At 46.0% G+C, this 19040-nt stretch overlaps 1 protein-coding gene across 5 annotated transcripts in view; it reads left to right on the plus strand.

Moving 5' to 3' along the window:
• Positions 1 to 19040, plus strand: part of PLCB1 (phospholipase C beta 1) — a 281298-nt gene that overhangs the window by 246835 nt on the left and 15423 nt on the right. For 2 of the 5 annotated variants that reach the window (XM_063152828.1, XM_063152827.1), the window contains exon 32: positions 13166 to 13230. The exons of the other annotated variants lie outside the window; for them this stretch is intronic. In XM_063152828.1, the coding sequence (XP_063008898.1) occupies positions 13166 to 13204 (39 nt within the window). In that variant the 3' untranslated portion in view covers positions 13205 to 13230. The remainder of the gene's footprint in view (positions 1 to 13165; positions 13231 to 19040) is intronic. 5 annotated transcript variants of the gene reach the window in all.

Raw genomic sequence — 19040 nt, forward strand, 5'->3', positions numbered from 1 at the left:
TTTAGCTTTTGGAAAACCTAAAATTCTAAAAGAGAAATTCACTCTGTAATTGTGGTGTTAAGTTAAAGCCAACCCTCTTTTAAAGAGTGAGAATTGACATTCCAGTAACCACTCATCTGCAGAGACAAGAAATGAATTTTACCTTGCATGCCATCAGATGAAATTATTTGATTTTATAAGAATTATTGGAGAATTTGCACAGAAAGCTCTCGGATGTATTGAGGTGCTCTACTAAGATTTTAAATCTAAGATTTGAAGAGTAATTAAGTAATGGAGAGGAGGTTTTACTGTCAAGAAGAAAGACAAGCTGTATTTCATCTGTGATTTTGCTTGTGAAAACAAGTTAAAGCTAGGTATAAATTTGAGCTTTGTTTATAATTCTGTATGAAAAAAACTGAGTTTCTGTTTCACCTACAAACTGTTTGAAGGAGATTTTACTCCCCCCAAAAAAAAGAAACTCGGGAAAGTATCAGGTGCCTTTGCTGCTGATCATGGAAAGCTGGGCAGCATTGCTTTAGTGGCAAGCAAAGAGCAGGGTGGGACATGGAGCTGGCCCCTGAGAAATGGGTCCCCCGGGCTCGGAGGGGCATCCCTGGCAGGGCTGTGCTGTGGCCTGGCTGGCACATTGGGCAGCTCTGGCAGTGCCCTGGGTGCCAGGGCTCGGAGGGGCATCCCTGGCAGGGCTCTGCTGCGGCCTGGCTGGCACATTGGGCAGCTGTGGCACTTCCAGTGCTGCTTGTGGCTTGGGAAATCCCATGGTGCACAGGTCATGACTTTCATTACAGAGAGAGGGAAAATCTCCTCCTGTTGATCTTCCCCCTTGCCTGTGTCCTTCTACATGCTGTGTTTTTTAAGGATTTTTTTCACTCTCTGAACTCTGCATTCTCCAGGCACACGCTCCCAGCCACTGGGCTTGGCTGTGTCCTTGTCCTCAGCCACTCCCAAGCTGGGAGCTGTTTGAAATTCCTGCTGTTGGCTGTGGGACTTTGGGCACGTTTTTGTCCCTTTTGGCTGAGTGTTCAGTGCAGCCCCAAAGGCACATCCACCCTTGTGTTGCAGGGACAGAGCAGAGCTGAGAGCCCTGGAGCAGTGTCCCTGCACTCAGGGGTCTGGCAGAGCTGTTTATTCACAGGCTGGTGCCATGCACTGCCTGCCCAACCAAACATTTTGGATACCATAAATTTCTTTGCCCCTCTGACTTAATGTAGGCATTCCATGTGGCACTTTAAAATAAAGAATTCCCTAGGGGTCCATTCTGGAAACAGAGTTTCTTTTGGCCTTTGCCCAGTGTTACACCAAGGGATCACTTTTAAGGACATCTATTGTAGCTATTGCCTAGAAAAAGCAGTTCAGCCATAATAGGTTGCTTGTGTACACTTTCAGCAAACCTTTAAATATTTATACTTTCTAATTTATGGTGTGTGCTCCCTTCCTTAAATAAAGAGCTATCCTGAATATTATCCATCTAACTCTTCCAAAAACACCAACTGGAGCACTAACGCAAACAAAACTCTTCCATTGTATTGCTGTTCTTAATTTACCCCAGTTCCACACTATTTAAGAGATTTTTTTTCCCTTTTGTGAGTGTTCAGTATAGGGGAAGCATTTGCAAACTCCTGTTGGAAAGATCTAAAGAGCAAGCAAGGATAAGTTTTACTAAATTTCTCTCTTCCCTTTAGAAGACAGTCATGCCCCCAAAAGGACCTTTTTCTTCAAAGTATTGTTAACAAAACATGTGTTTTCTATGAAGGATTGAAAGATAATTCATTTTTAAGTTGAACCAAAGAGGAAAATAAAACAAAACCAGAGGATGTAACTTCTGATGAAGCATCTCTGTTTAATTTGCTCTTGTTTGAGGAGACTCTCTTCAGTTGTGTTTGTTTTTTGTGGCACCTTGTTTATAAACTGCAGGGCAGACAGTTCCCAGCACAGCTCGGTGCACAGACACCTTGGCTCCTTTCCACGCCACCCAAATGCAGCAGGCGCTTCCCCCTGCTCAGGCTTTCATTGCCAAAGCAGGCAGACCCACACAGGGGGTGCTCTGTGCTGAGCAGCCCAGGGGAGCCTCCTGCTTCACTCAGGCCCCAGGAAGGACCTGAAATGTGTGACAAACCAGGCCAGGTGCCTGCAAGGGAAGCTGTTTTTTCTGCTTAATTGTAAAATATTTCTGTTTTCCATCCTCAACTGGAATATCCTTCCTAGTCATCTTCCCAGCCCTGGGAACTTCTTGCTGAAGGTAACACCACGTGTGGCACTCAGATAATGTGATGATATATCCTGAGAGTAGCCCTGCAAATCTTTAGTCAGTAACAAGATAGTTGGTTTGCTGATAAGTTTTTATTTTAGGCAGGGTCCTGCCAATTATTTTCACTTACTCTGCCACCTACAATCACCTCATTAGCAGTGCCTACACTGTGATACAACTGCTTCTCCCTGTGTTTGTCCTTCCCTTCCCATTTTCCCCGAATAAACACTACTAATATGTGATGGGAAGGTTTCCAGGCAGGCTCCGTCACCTCCTCCTAGAGCAGCTGCTCAACACTGGAGACTTTCAGCAGTTCCACTTCATTTACTGGTGCCAAGCCCTTGAAAAATCTGTCAGAAGCTGAGGAGATTCAAAAGGGATTGGAGACCACTTCAGAAATTTAATGTTTTCAGCACCGAAGTTCTTGTTGAGTGACACTTTGACAGGAGCTAAAACTTTACTAAAACTGGAGCTGCAGGACTTAGGGCAGGGTTTGAGGGATCAGGACCAGGAAGGGGTGCCCAGAGGTGGGAATTGTGTTACCTGCCTGCTCTAGGACTGTGTTTCCCTCGGACAGCCCCTGCTAGCAGCCAGGGGCAGAGCACAGAGGCAGAGCACAGGTCTGAGCTGTGCTCTGAGCCAGCCTGGCACTGTGGCTCTCCTAAAGCCCTGACCAATGTGGGGACGCTGCCCTGCAGTGACCAGATGTCACTTGCTTTACTCTCACATCCCTTCACAGAGGAGCTCATCGTTGCAGAAATTCCCTGCTGCTCCTGTAAATGTATCTGTGACTTTGAGCAGGGACAGAGTTTCCCCATGACTTCCCTCGGGTTTGACTGGGAGCCCTCCATGAATTTTGTGTGTGTCCTGTCTCTGTTCTCTCCTCTGGAGCAGACTCATGACTGTTGGCACTGTTGCTTTGTGTGGTGCCAGCATGGGGTGCCTGGCTCTTCATTAGTTGTCCATATGCACAGCAATAACTTCTGTAATTACTTCTGAGAGTGCCTGTAGGACACAAGGAGGTGGCACTCACACATCACAGGCCCTGTTGCAGGAGGAAGGGAGGCACCATGGCACTGCCCTGCTGGAGCAGATGTGTCTGGGATGCAGAGTGCACGTGCCACATGTGGGCCAGCTAGGACACAAAATGACAATTTTAATCAAAGTCTCTGCGTTTCCCAAGCATTAGGCAGCAGATTGCTGGGAGTGGAAGTGGGTCACACGTTGTGCTGAGTGATTGTGCTTTGTCCTTTGCCATCTGGCAGCATGAATCAGCGTCAGCTGCAGGCAAACAGAGCTCTGCAAGGTGACCTTGGCTGCAGGAGCAGCCTGGGCAGGGCCTGCAGGAGCTCACCTGCAATCCTGGCAGGGAAGAGCCCACAGGAAGAGGGGTGGGACTCTGGGAGCCCTTGTGGCCACCACTGCCACCCTGGGAGTCAATGGCATTGCTTCCCTCTCTCTGTGGCCACTCACAGGGCAGGGCCAGGGATGCACTGGGGCTCAGAGCAGGTGTAAATGACATGGAGGGTGCCAGAAAAACCCTGATCATTATGGCCAGTTGTTCCTAGAAATAGAGATTCTAGGTGTTTATTACCCTAGGATATTTATTAGCCTAGGATATGTTTTTGAGGAAACCTAGCTTTTGAAGCAGTCTGATTTTAAAGGTCTCTGAAGCTGAACCTGGCAAATAGAACAGGTATCGACACAAATGGAAGACATTTGTAGCTCAGTTGAACTGACACTGTCAAGACAAATTTAGCTGTGAGTTTTAAATGTGTGGGTCTGAAACAGAAATCAATAGACAATTCCAAAAAGGAAAATTATGTGTGATAAAAGTTCCTTTGATGCTTCCAGCTGAAACCATACAGTGGTTTTTGTGCATTGAAGGCTTTGCTAGGTTAACTTGCATTTTGCTGCCTTACTTGAGGTGTCAGTGTTTGAAATCTTTGGCTGAAGCATCTTTCAGAGTGAATTATCTGCAGGACACAATTAGACTCCAGTTCTGATGGTTCCCAGTCCTGTGTTGAAACCAGCAATCCCAGAAAGGAGTTTTGTGGTCTCCTCAAGTTTTCCTAGCTGGCTGCATTAACAGTGAGGTCAGAGTTTCCCCTGTATGGCAAACAGGAGGGGGAAAGGCAGATTTATGGATTGCCAGGTTCCCTGCTAGCTGCAAAGGGGATTTAGCACGTGCCAAAGCTGCAGCAGAGAGGTTCCCTGGTACCCTGTGCTGAGCACAGCAGCATTTCCCTCTGGCACAAGGAATACAGGAGCATGAAGCCATCAGCTTTCCTCAGCTGCCTGCCCAAGCTGTGCCTCGTGTGGTTCAAAACACCACCACAAAGGCAGAGCACAATGCTGCTGTCTGCACACAAGCACTCTAATTTAAACCGTGTAGGGACTCATTGTCCTCAAAACCCAGAGTCATTGAGTTTCTCCAGCTACAGCCAGGCCCTACTGGAGTTTACAGCTTCTTTTGTCATTATTTTTGTTATTACTATCATTAATATTTCTAAAAGCATTGTATGGGAACATAGAAACTGCTCTTCTTGCACAGCAAGTACATCAAAGCACATTTATCTGTTTGTCTAGTACTAAAGCAGGGAAAGTGCTGCTTAAAATGTGTGTGAAGCTGTTGTGAGATGGTAGGATGTGAGGAGGAGGCAGCCAGGTGTTTGTACCTGCCAGATGTATGGGGAATATATTGCCATGTATTTTCAATAGATGAGGAAAAAATGGTATTTTTAGTACTGAAACTGCTAAGAAGTACATTCATCTAAATTAGTATGTCTCAGAGAAAGTTTGCCATAATTCATGGCACATGTCCACGATATATGGAGCAAGTAGAACATCTAATTTTGCCTTAAGCTTATTTTATTTATTTTTTTAATAAGTATTATAAATTGACCTGTGACTCCAGGCTGCCTTGGGTATGTCTAGATTTGTGATCAGTGCACAGTGTAAGTTATTTTTAGATGTGAAATGGTCTTGCATCCACAAAGAGTGTTGTTATTCACTGCCATTAATGCACTGGGGAAATAAGTAATTCCAGGGCTTTAAAGTGGTTTGCAGCCATCTTTGGCTCTATTGGATTTAAATATTTTCCCAGTTCTCATGGGCTGTTCAGTGGGTGAGTCTGTTTGTAATTGATCCCCCAGTCAGACAGGACAGTGTGATCCCCAGGTTCCAGTTCCTGTGTCTGGGTGCAGCTCAAGCACAGGATTTGAAAGCCTCACACAAGCTTCATTGAGGGCACTCAGGACAAGACCATGGTCCCTGCTGAAATTGTGAATTCCCTCTGAAGTTCTCAGTGAGTGGCAGGGGTTTGGATCGGTGCAGCAACAGCAGCATTCCCTGGGCTGTCCCTGGACTCCTGCAGAAATCCATGGAGGTGGATCACAGCAGAAACTCTTGGTACAGATTCACATCCAGAGCAGGCTCAGAACCCCCCAAAGCCAAGGCTGGGTGCAAACTCCCTGTGAGCACTAACAGGAGCCCAGGGCAGCAGCATTCCCTGACAATGTACAGCCTTTGGGAGCAAATGGCATTGATCCAAAGCAGGCAGCTCAGAATGCAGACAAGGTCTGGGACACCTGCACAGGGAACAGGGGCAGCATTCCTCATCCTGCCTGGGTAGGGGCATTCTCAGTCACTTCCCAGAATCTATTCATTTTAGGGGCTTTACATCATGCCATTTACAAACCAATTCAGTCTAACTTTTACTTTTAATTAGGAAAGTTAATTGGAAAATGTCCTTAGAAATTAGGTTCTCCCTTGACATGCTGTAAATAAATAAGCTATGTTGGAAAACAAGATGAAGATAAACAAAGGGCTGTTTCAAGCCAGCAGATAAAAGGAGCAGCTTATTTCTCTGAACAACAAAACTACATTTTATCATCTAAATATCAACACATTAATATTTATATTTGTCATTAATAATTTGATTGCATTCTTTTAATAAGAAATGCAGATAGAATAAGTGTTATTGAGCTTAGTGCAGGAACAGAGACCCTGAAACCCTTGGCTGGTTCTGCAGGGGCCTCTCACAAACAGACAGTTCCTTCCTAAACAGTTTCCAACCAAAAGAATTCTGGAAGTATTTGAGCAACATGGAACACAACTTGAAGTACTTCTCACTTACTTAAAGTACTGAATATACATTCAACACAATTATTTCATTAACTATACACCTATTCTGTTTTTTGCCATGCTATTACTATCACCAAGCACTGTTTAAAAAATCTACCTATGAATAGAAGACTGACTGGGGAAGCTGTTTGAATAAGTATGTTTGGGGTGTCCAAGAAAATGCTAGTAACAAAGTCAGACTCTAATAATTGCTTTTGAATGTTACCTTCAGACTAGATCCTCCAGAATGACCTTTGGCATCCTTCAAAAAATTGAAAACCAAAGGATAACAGTAACAAAAAATTAATGCTGTTTTTCATAGCAGTTAATGGTTGGAGTTCTAACCTGTCCACATGTGCAGTGCTCAGCATTGACTTACCTGGGGGTGTGAGATGGAACTGTAAAGGAGGTGTTTCTCTGTCCCACTGAGGATTTGGTGCCAGTAAAGAAGCATTTGTTGGCACCTGGCTGGCCAAAGCTCAGGAGAGATGCAGGGCTCCTTCCTAGAGGGCTTTTACCTTTCTGTGTCACTTCTGCCATGGTGGAAATGCAGTCCAGGCTGCTGAGGTTGATTAAATCACACAAGATGAGCCTGAGCAGATTTTAGGCTTTTGATGTGGGAATGAGGCAGAGATTTTTGGAGGGGTAAAAAAAGAAGAAGGGTTGATTTATTAATAGGCATTTTCCTGCTGTAAGTGCATCTTGTGTCAGTTCATGTGGATTAGGGAGACAGGGATGGCACAGCCCTTGTCTGTGCCCTCTGAAGTGTGGTGCCATCACAGGATGGCAGAGCCCTTGTCTGTGCCCTCTGAAGTGTGGTGCCATCACAGGATGGCACAGCCCTTGTCTGTGCCCTCTCAAGTGTGGTGCCATCACAGTGGAGCCCAGCAGGTGCTGCTCTCCTGGGAACTCAGCAGTTCAGGCAGTCTCAAATCCCAGGGACTGAATGCTCTGGGCAATGCTGAAAGCACTGGGTGGGATCATCCTCAATTCAGGACCACTCCAATATTTCCATTTGTCATGCTGTTCCCAAGGCTGTGTGCTTTCCTGGCTGGCCTGTGTTCCAGAAGAGAAGGAATTGTGCCCAGCACAATCAGCTGGGAACATCTCTGTGTGGAGCTGACAGGAGCAGGGTGGGTGGGGGAACTTTAGCCCAGATGGCACTGCAGATATCCCTTGGCACTCAGCTGCAGTATTATTCTCCCCAGGGCAGGAAAGGCTCAGCTGAGGCAGAAAGGCTCAGGTTCAGTGTGCCCAGGGAGGGTTGCAGGCTGTGTGCTGGGGTGCCCCAGGCTGGGCAGGAAGGCACAGCTGAGCCATTGTGCACCCCACAGCCTTGAGAGACAAATCTCAGAGCTTGCCTCCACACCTGGCCTCCCTCTGCTGCCTTGTCATGCCTGAGAGCCACTGCTCTTACAAACCCTGCAATGGGGTGGTAAATCTACATCTGCTGCCCCAGCTGAGTCAATAGCACTCTGGGCTGCAGCTAATTTTTCAGGCTTTATGCTGTTTGGAACAGGAAATCCATGATTTTAATTAGCAATAAATAGGAAATAGTCTGCTGCCAATTGATCTTAAGCAGGTACTGCTGTACTGAATTAGCTCAAAATAAGCAGGATTTTCCATTCAGCAAATTGATGTTCAGACATCTTGGCTTTATTAGCAGCAGCTCCATTATCTGTATGAGGCTAACTTTGGTTTCAGAAAGGAATGAAGCTGAGAATCTGCTCTTAGACACAAATAAATGAGCTTATCATAAAGTACAGAGCATCAGGACAGAAGGGATTTCCCCCGTGCAGTCATTTGAAGAACTAATTGTCATATGTATTCTGTCTTAGCTAGTAAATGGAACGAATAACAATTTGTCAAAAAAATCAACATTTTTTGCTTGTTAATTCACAGCCATTTAATGTTTAATGAAATTCTGGGAGATGGCATTTTCTTGATGTGTTTGTGAAGAAGGTCCTTTCATCTGACACTTCATTAGGAAAGGATTTGGATTTTGAATGTTCTTAGGAAATAAAGCTCCTTTTGCTGCAGAGAAAACTCTGCAATCTGCTCTGTTTAATACAGAGGAGGCCCTGAAATTGCCTAAGCCATCATGCTTGTCTGTAAGACAAGACCATGCTGTTGCTTTCAACTTCTAATTGTATTAAAATGCGAACCAGTAACTGGTATTTCATGCAGTTTTGCAGATGGTCAGAGTGCCAGACTGGACTTTCTCTGTCTAACACTCATTGTATTAATGGAAATACATTTCTGAGAAATGAAGTCCATTCTCTTGATCTCTGTCTAGCTTACAGTTAGTGAATGCTGTGCCACAGATGGTAAAGGTGATAAATAAAATGTTTTGTACAGACAGAATTTCAGTGATGCTCTGCTTGGACCCTGTTTTGAGGTTTGGGAGTTTTGTTTTGAGCTGAAAGATGCATATTCTGACTTAATCTGCTGGCATTTATGGAGCTGCTGTATAATTTCAGTGGATTTTTTAAAAGATTATATCTGAAATAGTCAATATGAAGGAGGAAGGGAATGTTCTTTGCCCAGGATGAGGAACAGGAGTGCATCTGAAGACTGTTCTTGCTGCAGCTGGGATCTGTGTGTGTAACTGAAGGGTGGAATTGCACAGGGGGGTTCCACACATGCTGCTGTTAAAGCAGGCATTTTTACTGACATGCACTAGAATTAATCTGATTTCTTTGTTTGTTTGTTTGTTTCACTGAGTGAGATCAAAGCCAGGACCAAGCCCTTCCTCCTGCATTTCCTCCTCTGCCTGCTCCACAGTCAGTCTTGGATCAATTGATAAGCAAACCCAGATCCATGCTGTGTCTGTGACAGGGGTGTGAAGGATCTGCTCTGGTCCAGGGAAGAAGAGAATACAACTGAGTATAACTGGGTTTCACAGCCTGCAAAATAAAGCCACTGTGGTCAGGGAAGAGCCTGCAGGTGCCTGCCAGAGGCACCAGGTGTGAGTGTGTGAGCAGCTGAGAGCTTGGGAATTCCTGAGGGAACTCAGCCCTGGGCTGTGAGGCAGCTCTTGGGACAAGCACCGTCTCCTTTCCCTTCTCCTCAGACACACATCTTCTTTGTGGTTTTAAGGGTCATTAATGGATAATTGTGAAGAACAGCCATGTTAACAAGAGCTGGCTGCAGGTGTTAGATCAGCACAATTTATGTGGGCACCGACAAGACTCTGTGTGCCAGCAAGAAGAGAAATCCTGGCTAATTATGGCAGTAGTTCTTTACAGGGATGGCACAATAACTGAGAACACAACCCAGCTTTTCATGACAGCTTAGAAACCAGAAATATAAAGTGCAGCTTTTTGGGTGGCCCTTTGCACAGGTGAGGACACATCCAGGACCATCAGATAAACCAGACTATATTCAGCTTCAGTATTTTAAAAGTTTAAACACTTGCTGGATTGATTTCTGGACTTTCTGGTGTCTCCAGAAAGCTTCTGGGAGACCAGCATTAGGTAGGCAGTGAGTGTGAATAGTAGATAATGTTTTATCCCTTCCCCTTGTCATTGGTGTTCTTCTACATCTGGTTTCTGTGTGTGTCTTCCCTAAAATGTTGTCTCAGCACTAACAAAAGCAACAGATACATGGCTGCTTTATGATTTGGGAAAGTGTGTGTATTTTCTGTGTTTTATTACCTGTGTGTCAGAGATTTCACCAGGAGCTGCTTGATGCAATGTCTGTACAAGCACAAAGGTTCAGCTCACACCACAATCAAAAGTTGCTCAGGCATTTTCAAAACCAGGCAATTTTGCAAGTACAGTCACGACCATCAGAATAGAGAAGAGCTTGAAACATTCAGTGTTTGTTTTAATCCCTGTGTTTCTCTCTGACTTTCTCCTTCTTACACTGCAAGGCCATGCCTGGAGCTCCCAGAGCAGCTGTGGTAAATATCTGATGTCTGTCTGTCTGGCTGCTGCACCTCCATCTCTTGGATCAGGAGCATCCCAGGGTGCAAGGGCACAGATTATATTGCTAAAAGCTCCACAACAAACAGAGGTTTGAGGGGTGCATACCCTGCTCACAGCTGAGCAGTTATACCTGGTAACCCTTGCTTTCCTCTGCCTGTGGAGCTCATGCTACCCAGATATCTCTGTCACTTCCCATGGACTGTGTTTTGGTACATAATCAAGGGGAAATTCCTCACTTTGGTTAAGTAGGGGGGGTTTGTTACCAAGTTTGAATGTTGCTTTTTGTTGAAATGTTTACTTATTTCTGATATTCATCCTGCAGGTAGGTAAAGGCTGGATATTGGCAGATGTGTGCCTCCTTTGCACACCCAAATCCTGGTGTGTGAGCACAATACACAGAGTGCACAGACCTTTGCCCAAAGTAAAGTGTGCTCTTTAACAGGGAGGCTGGCAAAAAACGGTGCCAGAAGAAAGGAAAAGTGTTCATGTTGCACAAATGAAGAAATTTAGCAAGAGGATGCTTAGTAGTGTTTTCCAAGACTGGTTTTAAGGGAATTTTTAATCCAATCTTAACCTGCTTTCAGTAGTTTAAACCTCACTGAAGTAACTAGGCCAACATCCCCAGCAACAAAATGTGTTTGTGCTGCAAAGTTACATGTAATTTAGTAAAAAATGCCAATTTTCTGTGAGTTGCTTTATCTGATTTGTCTGTCAGTGGGAGCACAGAACCAGTGAGGTACATGGATCAAAGGGGCAGGAAAATGAAGTGCATCAGGAGGAGGGATAAGGAACTGTGCAAAATTAAGTGGCTTTCTTATTTCACTTTGCATTTCACCTTCTTTGCTGCTACAAACTGTCACCTTCTGCTTCCTCAGCTACTATTTTAGGTTCATTTTGCATGTCAAGATGGTGCAAGCTGCCACAGCCAGTGGCACCCATTTCCTGAGCATCCTCTGCCCCACATGTGTCCCTAACACCCTTTGTGTCAGTGCTCATGCCACAGCTTCACAGCCCACTGCTGCCACAGTGACAGAGGCTGCAAGGAGAGCATAAACAACATTCATTTCTGCATCATTTCATTGCTGCACATCAACATGAGAAGGTGGCAGAGGTTCCCTTGCACACATTTCAATCAAATCCAGCCAGTTGTTAGCTAATGGTATTTTCTGCCTGCATTGTGACTCAATTAGAAGGGATTTATCAATCTGCATGGAAGTAACATGAGCACACAGTGCTCAGACATATTGTTCTGCTTCTTCACCCATTACCAAGGAAGTGAGTCAATAATTGTATTCAGTTTAAGAAAATGCTTTGAGAGGAAATGTTTTGTAACAAATATTCAGAGTACTACCTCAGTTTCTAAGCTATTTCATCTTTACATTTTAAATGAGAAGCTTTATTTTGTGTTATTGTCTGTTTGTATTTCTTTTTAAAGGTTTCCATCTTCAGTTTCATTCAAAACAAACGTGACACCTAAGCCCAAGCACAGGTGACCTCAGTGAGCTCACATGCAGTTGTTCCATGGCTGGCTGTCACCTGTGTGTCCCCTGTGTGTGACAGGGGTGCCCCTGCAGCTCTGGCTGCTGGACAGTGCAGACACAAAGCTGTCCAGAATACAGGATAAAGTATAAATTATAATGATGTGGGAAATGTCAAGACTTTGGTGGCACCAGCCCTGTCATGACAGAGCTGTGATTTAACTTCTGCAAGCAGAACCAAGTTAAGTGATAGACTCATGCAATTGTTACCCTGTGGAGCAGTAAATCACTTATTGCTGAAGTGACACTGGTTTTAGAGAGAGACAGGAGACAAGTTACCACAATAATTTAGCTCAACAGAGAAGGGAGCAAGCTGCAGCCACTTGCCAATGGCAGGGCAGGGCTGTTTGAGGACTGCACTCAGCAACAACCAAAAAGTCTCCCATTTTTTGGAACAAACTTGTGTCTTTTTGGTTGCTGCTGGATTACCTTCAGGACTTGTCTGCTCCAGACATTAGATCTCTCCAAGATTTGAGTTCAGGGTGCTCAGAGTGGTGTGGGATGCAGCGAGTCAGCTCACCGGGAACTTTGGGACAATCTGACAATTCTGGAGCTTACCAGGGCCTTTGGGACAATCTGACACTCCCAGAGCACTCCAGGGCCTTTGGGACAGTCTGACAATCCCAGATCAGACCAGGGCCTCTGGGACAGTCCTGCTGCTCCTTGAGCTGCCAAAGCCAGGGTTCCAAAGTTAAAGAGCAGCTTGGGATGAAGGTGGGAGCAGTGGATGAAGCAGTTTGGGATGCAGGTGGGAGCAGTGGGAACAGCTCCATGGGCAGCATGTCCCACATCTCCTGCCAGAGTGACTCCAGGGCCATGGGCTGGAGCAGCACACTCCTGTGAGCGCCTGGGGCTGTGGTGGGGCCTTTCCATGCAAAGTGCCCTGAGCCCATGGCATCATCATGATCCCAGTGCAAGGGCAGGGTGTCTCTTCCAGCACACGCTCCAGGTGCATGGCTGATGCTCATCTTTCCCTCCAGACACACTTCCTTCCCTCTCCCAGAAAACAGTGACCCTTCTTGCATCCTGCATAAGCTGCAACTTCAACTAAAGCTGGATCTCTCCCTCAAGCACAGCTGGAACACTGGAATACTGCTCTTGTAGCATGGAGTGACAGGTTGTGATAAATAGACTGTTTCTCTGACTAATGTGTACCTAGTCAAATATTAATGAGCCGGCACACAGAGCATGAAGTAATCTTTTGTTTTTCATTAAGTGCATAGATTAAAGAGATGTTGCTTTACTGTAATGCACAGAATTATGTCATTTCAGCTTAGAGTAACTGTTAATCACCTCAAATTGAAATGATCCTTGGTTTTGTTTTAAAGAGCATAGAAGAACAAGAAGTAGAGGAAAAACAGAAGTAGAAATGGAATATGAGACTATAGTGAAAGTGAGTGAAAAATTCCCCTTTTTATCCAGTAATGCTGATGTTGTTTTCATTTTACATGTCCAAACCGAGTCAGGACCATCCACAATTAACTGCCTGGTGGTTTTTCTGAAGCCTTTGAGCAATCCCAGCCCTGATTTTTACCTGCTAGCTGCATAACATGAGCTGCCCCTGACCATGACATCCCTTTGAGACCGATTTGTGCCTTCTCGGGTCATCCCCACCCCATCATCTCCCCCTGCCTGTTTGATGGATTGCTGCTTCTGCCCCTCAGTGCAGCCAGCAGGGGCTGTGTGTAACAGCATGAGCATCCCAGCTTTCCTCCACAGCCCTGGGGTCATGGCAATGTGCCCTGTTCTCTGCTCACAGTAGCTGCAGTACTGTCAGATCACAGCACCAGGGACTGTGCAATCGCTCTCTGAAGAGGTAAAGGACATTGATTGATTGATTGATTGATTGATTGATTGATTATTCATGTGGGGTAGGAATTGAGAGTATTTGGATGTGGAAGTGGGAGGTGGGGAAAGGTGTTGAAGTAGGAATTCTGGCTGCCTCTGAAGATGAAGCTTACCAAGTAGATAAATTAGGGATTTGTCATCTGGGACACCAGAGTATGGGATAAAGATGGGATTAACCAGGGCATCACAGCAGGAGGAAGAACTGGGGGACAAAGAGAAAGAACTGATGAATGGGGATCAGTAAAACAGGATTAGTGAAGCCTAAAGGGGAAGGCTAAAAGGTAAGAGGGTGAATTTTTCAGGCAGGAGGAAGAGAACAGAAGACAATTGAGGAAAAGCAGGCAAAGCCTGGAAGAAAGATGAAAGTAGATGAAAGTAAAGGGGTTTTCTTCATTGCTTTATGGAAGGGCTAATGATGACATGATGGGGATGGAATGAAGCATTATTTCAGGTGTGTTCATCAGGAGACATGATTATGTGTAAGCAAACTTCCTGCAAACACAGCCATGCCAGGAGGGCTGAGGGTAGCAATCAGCCACAACTTTGTCACTAATTCAGGGAGTCCTGCTTGCTTTGTATTTTTATTTGCTATTTCACTCCTACTGCTTTCTCCTGGGTTGCTTTGATATGCTTTGCTTGTTTGGAGGGAACTGCCATGGCTCTCAGTGAGGGCTGTGTTTGTTCTCTCAGCCTGGCTGGGGGAGTTGTTTGGGGTTTTAAATACTGACCAAATCCCTGTCTATGAACACACACTGGCAAGGAGGGGGGAACCAGCTCTGGGTGTTTGATTGTGGGAGCATGGATGGCAGAAGAATAAGCGATGGTGCTAAAGGCAGTCTCAGCCCTGAGGAGTTCAGCTGCACCAATTACCAGGGATTAGAAACAGCCTGCCCCTAATAGCCCCAGGTACATCCAGTGAGTGTGAGAAGGGTGGGCTGGCTGGGTGAGACAGAGCTGGGGTCAGCTGGCAGGGCTGTGGTGAGGGGCTGCCCATGGGAATTCACAAAGGAGGCAGGAAAGTTTCACAGTAAGACAACAACAACAACACTGGATCTGTGCCCTGCACAACACAGAGTCCTGGGCTTTGCAGAAGGGCAAGTGCTAAGTTTGGTTTGTGAAGTGACTGTGATTTTGGTTTGTCAGGCTTTTCTTTCTGTGAGTAACCTGCTCTGCTCACCCAGACCCCACCATATTCCTCATGTGTTAATTCTCATTGTTACGGTTTATTGAAAGGTTTTTACTGTTGCATAAGAAGTGAACATTTTTCTCCAATGCTGGTTAAAGATAACACAATTGCAAGTATTGTTTAGTTCTGTTGTGGCGGGGTTAGAGATTAAAACTGTGAGGTGGGGCTCTGATTTCAGGAGTGCTGTTTTCCTCTTGGACACAGGCAAGGGAACTAAATGTGGATTTCCTGAGCACAGTGGTTGTGACAAAAGAAAGCAGAGCCCATAATGAATATGTTGGCACCTCCACAGTATTCAAAGGAGTGACTTACTGGAGATGGCAAGATTAAACTGGCAATTGCTCGCTAGGGGACTGGGATTTCTTTGTTGTTTGTGTTCAAGTGACAGGAGAATATTGATTTCTGTTCCTGAGGGATGTGCTGTCTTCCTTTCCTGAAAAGCGGGAGGAGGGGAATAGAGATGAGTTGCCTTGAAGCAGCTCTCTGAACGTTTGAAAAAAAAACAGAGGAACTTGTTTTAACTCTGCTCTTGTCATGCATCACTTACATATTAAATAATAAGAGGCCAGCCTCATCTCACCTGCCTGGGTCAAGTGAGGATATCTTGGGAGGATGCTGGGAACCCAGGCAAATCCAGTGGCTCCTGCACAGCTAAAAGAAATCAGACCCCAGGAAAAAACCTCCTCTAGTGAAAGTAACTCCTCATTACACCACTGGAGTTACTCCTTCCTTCCTTCATGCTGCTGTCAGCACTGCAGCCCCAGAGGCTGTGTCCAGGACCAGGAGAAGCTGTGCAGGGTGGGCGTGTCACTCAGGACACCTGGAAACAAAGGGGATTGCCACTGAGCACTCAGGGAGCACCAGCACACCAAAGCCAATGGGAGAATGATGGGAAGAAACATTTTTCCACCCCTTTCTGTTCTAACCCCACTGTTACATACACAGGACAGGGCATTTGGCATGCTGTGAAGCGCCAGGGTGACGGAGGGAAGGCAGGGCAGAAGAAGGGAGTAAATGTTTCCTGCAGGCCAGAGGGGAATATCTCAGCTCCTGCTCTGGTGGAGTAAAGCACTGGCTTTGGGCTGAACAAAACTGGACACCTCAGAGAATATTTCTGTACAGGGGAGGCACAGAATCCTTCTAAGGCACGCTAATAGCTATGCAGAAATCTAGAGAAATTCCCTAAATTACAGTTTCATTCAGGAGCTGTTTGAACCCTCTAGTGACTAAATGTTAGCCAGCTACAGGAGGAACTCCCAGTTCACCATTTTGTTTGTCAGTAGTAGATAAAATTTTGAAACAATAAGAAAATAATGTATATTTAAAAGCCTGGTCTGAACCTGCAGCCTTTTTTTTATTCTATTCTTTTGCACTGAGGTTTTTCTTTTTGCTGGATAGGAATGGGTTTTAGGAAGTCTAAAAAGTAGAACCTAGAAAGTACTGCTGCACTTTTCTCAATCTCTAAGCTGTGTTTCAAATGGACACTTGAATGCATGAGGGAGTTTTCCAGTGAGGCTTCAGCCATGTGCAAGTGCTGTCTAGGATCAAGCTGTGCTTTTTCCTAAAGCTGGAATTTTGTCCTTTGGTAGCTGCTGCACACATGCAGAATTCTGCACAACTTCAACCTCCAGCTTCAGCTGCTGCCTGGCCTGTGGGGATGGCACTGCCCTGTGCTGCCTCTTCTCCTACAGCTTTATTTTCATAAGGAGGTGTTCATGCCTGAGTAAAACATATGGTGTGGAGCTTACAGGGCACATTACTTCACAGCCTGCTGATAGTGAAGGTTAGCATTGCTAGAAGCAGCTTGCAGTCACTCCTCTGTGCTCCTCCTTGAGATAATTCCCATTAGTGAGTGCAGAGGTGCCTGTTGGGATCAGGTTTGTTCTGCAGGGTGCCATATAGGTCTGTGAGATCTCACCCTAATATTTCTGCTCTCAAAACACTCCTTTCTGCTGAAAATTTTGCAGGTTCAGTTTCCAGAGCAGAAGTCAAGTTTCAGAAATTGGTGTTCCTGATGGGATTGAGTTGCAGCAATTCAATGCTTCCCTGTCCTTTCAGTAATCCACTTGACACCAATGCAGCCTGGGAGCTGCAGGAGCTGCTGGCAGTGATCCCTCACTGTCAGTCTGTCTGTCTGTCTGTCAGGGGATCCTGGAAATCCAAGCAGGGGCTGGTGTTCTCCATGCCATAAGGCAATCAGTTCTGCAGTGACTTCTCCCAGTGCCATGGCAGTGTTCCCTCCTCCTCTTGGCCTGGAGTACCCTTCATTCCCATTTGTATTCAGACAGGCACTACTGCAGCTCCCACTTGGAAATACTAATTGGCTGAAAATGAATTCCAATTTTTAAATTATTGCTTAGCTTTTTTACTTTTGAAGTGATCTCTCTTTCTAAGACTGGAGTTAATTTCTTGTAAGATCAGCTGCCATGTAATGGTTGCAACTCTTAAGCGGATTTAATTCAGGGACACAAACCATGTTTGAGGGTTTACATGGGCAGGGTCCTCTCTGTTGGCTGCTGCAGGGATTGGTTCAATGTGGAAAAGCAGTGAGCCTGCTCACAGCCCCACATCCCTCCTGGGAAGAGGTGTCTGTTTTCCCACCCAGTCACCAGCAGAGAGGGCATAATGCCAGTATGGATGTTGCCTGCTCAAAGTTGAAATATTCTGTGCCCTCCTGAAATCCTTTTGGACAAGTTTTCTGGGCAAGTAAGTAAAGCTTCACCACCAGACATCTGTGAGAGTGCCCACAGAGTGCTTTTGTGTCCAGTTCTGCCATTGCCCAGAGACCCTGAGCAGGTCCCTCTCCACCCTGTGCTGAAGATCACAAAAACAATACAGATCCTTGATAAATATCTCACCAAAGGTCTCTTTGTACCTGTCCTCCCTGAACAAACTGCATCTTTTGTATGAATATTTCAGTAATATGATTTTTTTTTCCCCAACAAAACCCATGCTTATGACAGTGGAGTAATTATGTTGATGTATTTAAAATATTCAGATGCCTTCCCTATTTTATGTGTGTGTCTGTGCATCCACCAGCACACAGACCTGTCACAAGGGGATTGACTCAGCACTCACCCTTGTTCCCTCCCTGTAGCTCATTAATATTAGCAGGAGGATGCTCTGCCTTTCCTTATTTGGAAGTACAATAACCATGGGGTGCAGGAGCCAGGGAGCTGCAGGTGGGGCAGGCAGAGGATGACAGGAGTGAGCTGCAGTGGCTGCTCTGATTTAAAGAAGTTTCTCTCCCTGCTTTTATTCTAATTCCTGTGGCAGGAAGATGCCATTCCCTGGATCTGTGGAGCAGCTCTCTGACCCCTCTGCAGTGCAGGCACAGGGGATTTGGGCAGACAGTGCAGCCATTCCTTGGCAGGTGTTTTCCAAAGCCCCTTGCTGGTCAGTGCTGCTGTGCAGTGCCTGCCGTGCCTGTGACAGGGCCCAGCAGGAGCCAGCCCAGAGGGAATGGCACAAGTGCCAAAGGGTAGCTTCAGTCTCTCTGGGAAGCCAAGGATGAGCAGGCAAGGGGAGCTCAGCTGTCCTTAGGTCTGCTCTGCAGAGACAGCCAGACTTAAAAGCGTGGGTTGGAGGCTTCTTGGAGAGCCTCGAGCCATAACAGCAGGATAAATGAAAATTGGTGTCTTCTCCTGGTTATGGACCAGGTATTCCTCTGCAAACAGCCTCCCCGTGCCTTCTGAAGGAGTGACTTCACCCTCTAAATCCCCCATCCTTTGGGTTTGTCATTGCCCTGTGCAGAATGTCCTGGAGCAGCTCTCCTCCTGCTCTGAGTGCTGCTGCCTTTCCTCTGCCTCAGTCCTGGGAGCTCCTTTCCCTTTGCCTGGGAGCAGCCATGGGAAAATGGGCTGGGAAAGCAATGGGGAAATGGCTGGGAAATGGGCAGTGAGAGCAATGGGGAAAGGGGCAGGGAGAGCAGTGGAAAATTGGATGGGAACTGTGCATGGAAAGCAATGGGAAGATGGGCATGGCAAGCAATGGGAACTGTGCAGGGCAACGGGAACTGTGCAGGGCAATGGGAACTGTGCATGGCAATGGGAACTGTGCAGGGGAATGGGAACTGTGCAGGGCAATGGGAACTGTGCATGGCAATGGGAACTGTGCAGGGCAATGGGAACTGTGCATGGCAATGGGAAATGTGCAGGGCAATGGGAGCT

Source organism: Melospiza melodia, chromosome 3 (genome assembly GCF_035770615.1).
Source record: "Melospiza melodia melodia isolate bMelMel2 chromosome 3, bMelMel2.pri, whole genome shotgun sequence".
In the NCBI taxonomy this organism is placed as follows: domain Eukaryota; kingdom Metazoa; phylum Chordata; class Aves; order Passeriformes; family Passerellidae; genus Melospiza; species Melospiza melodia.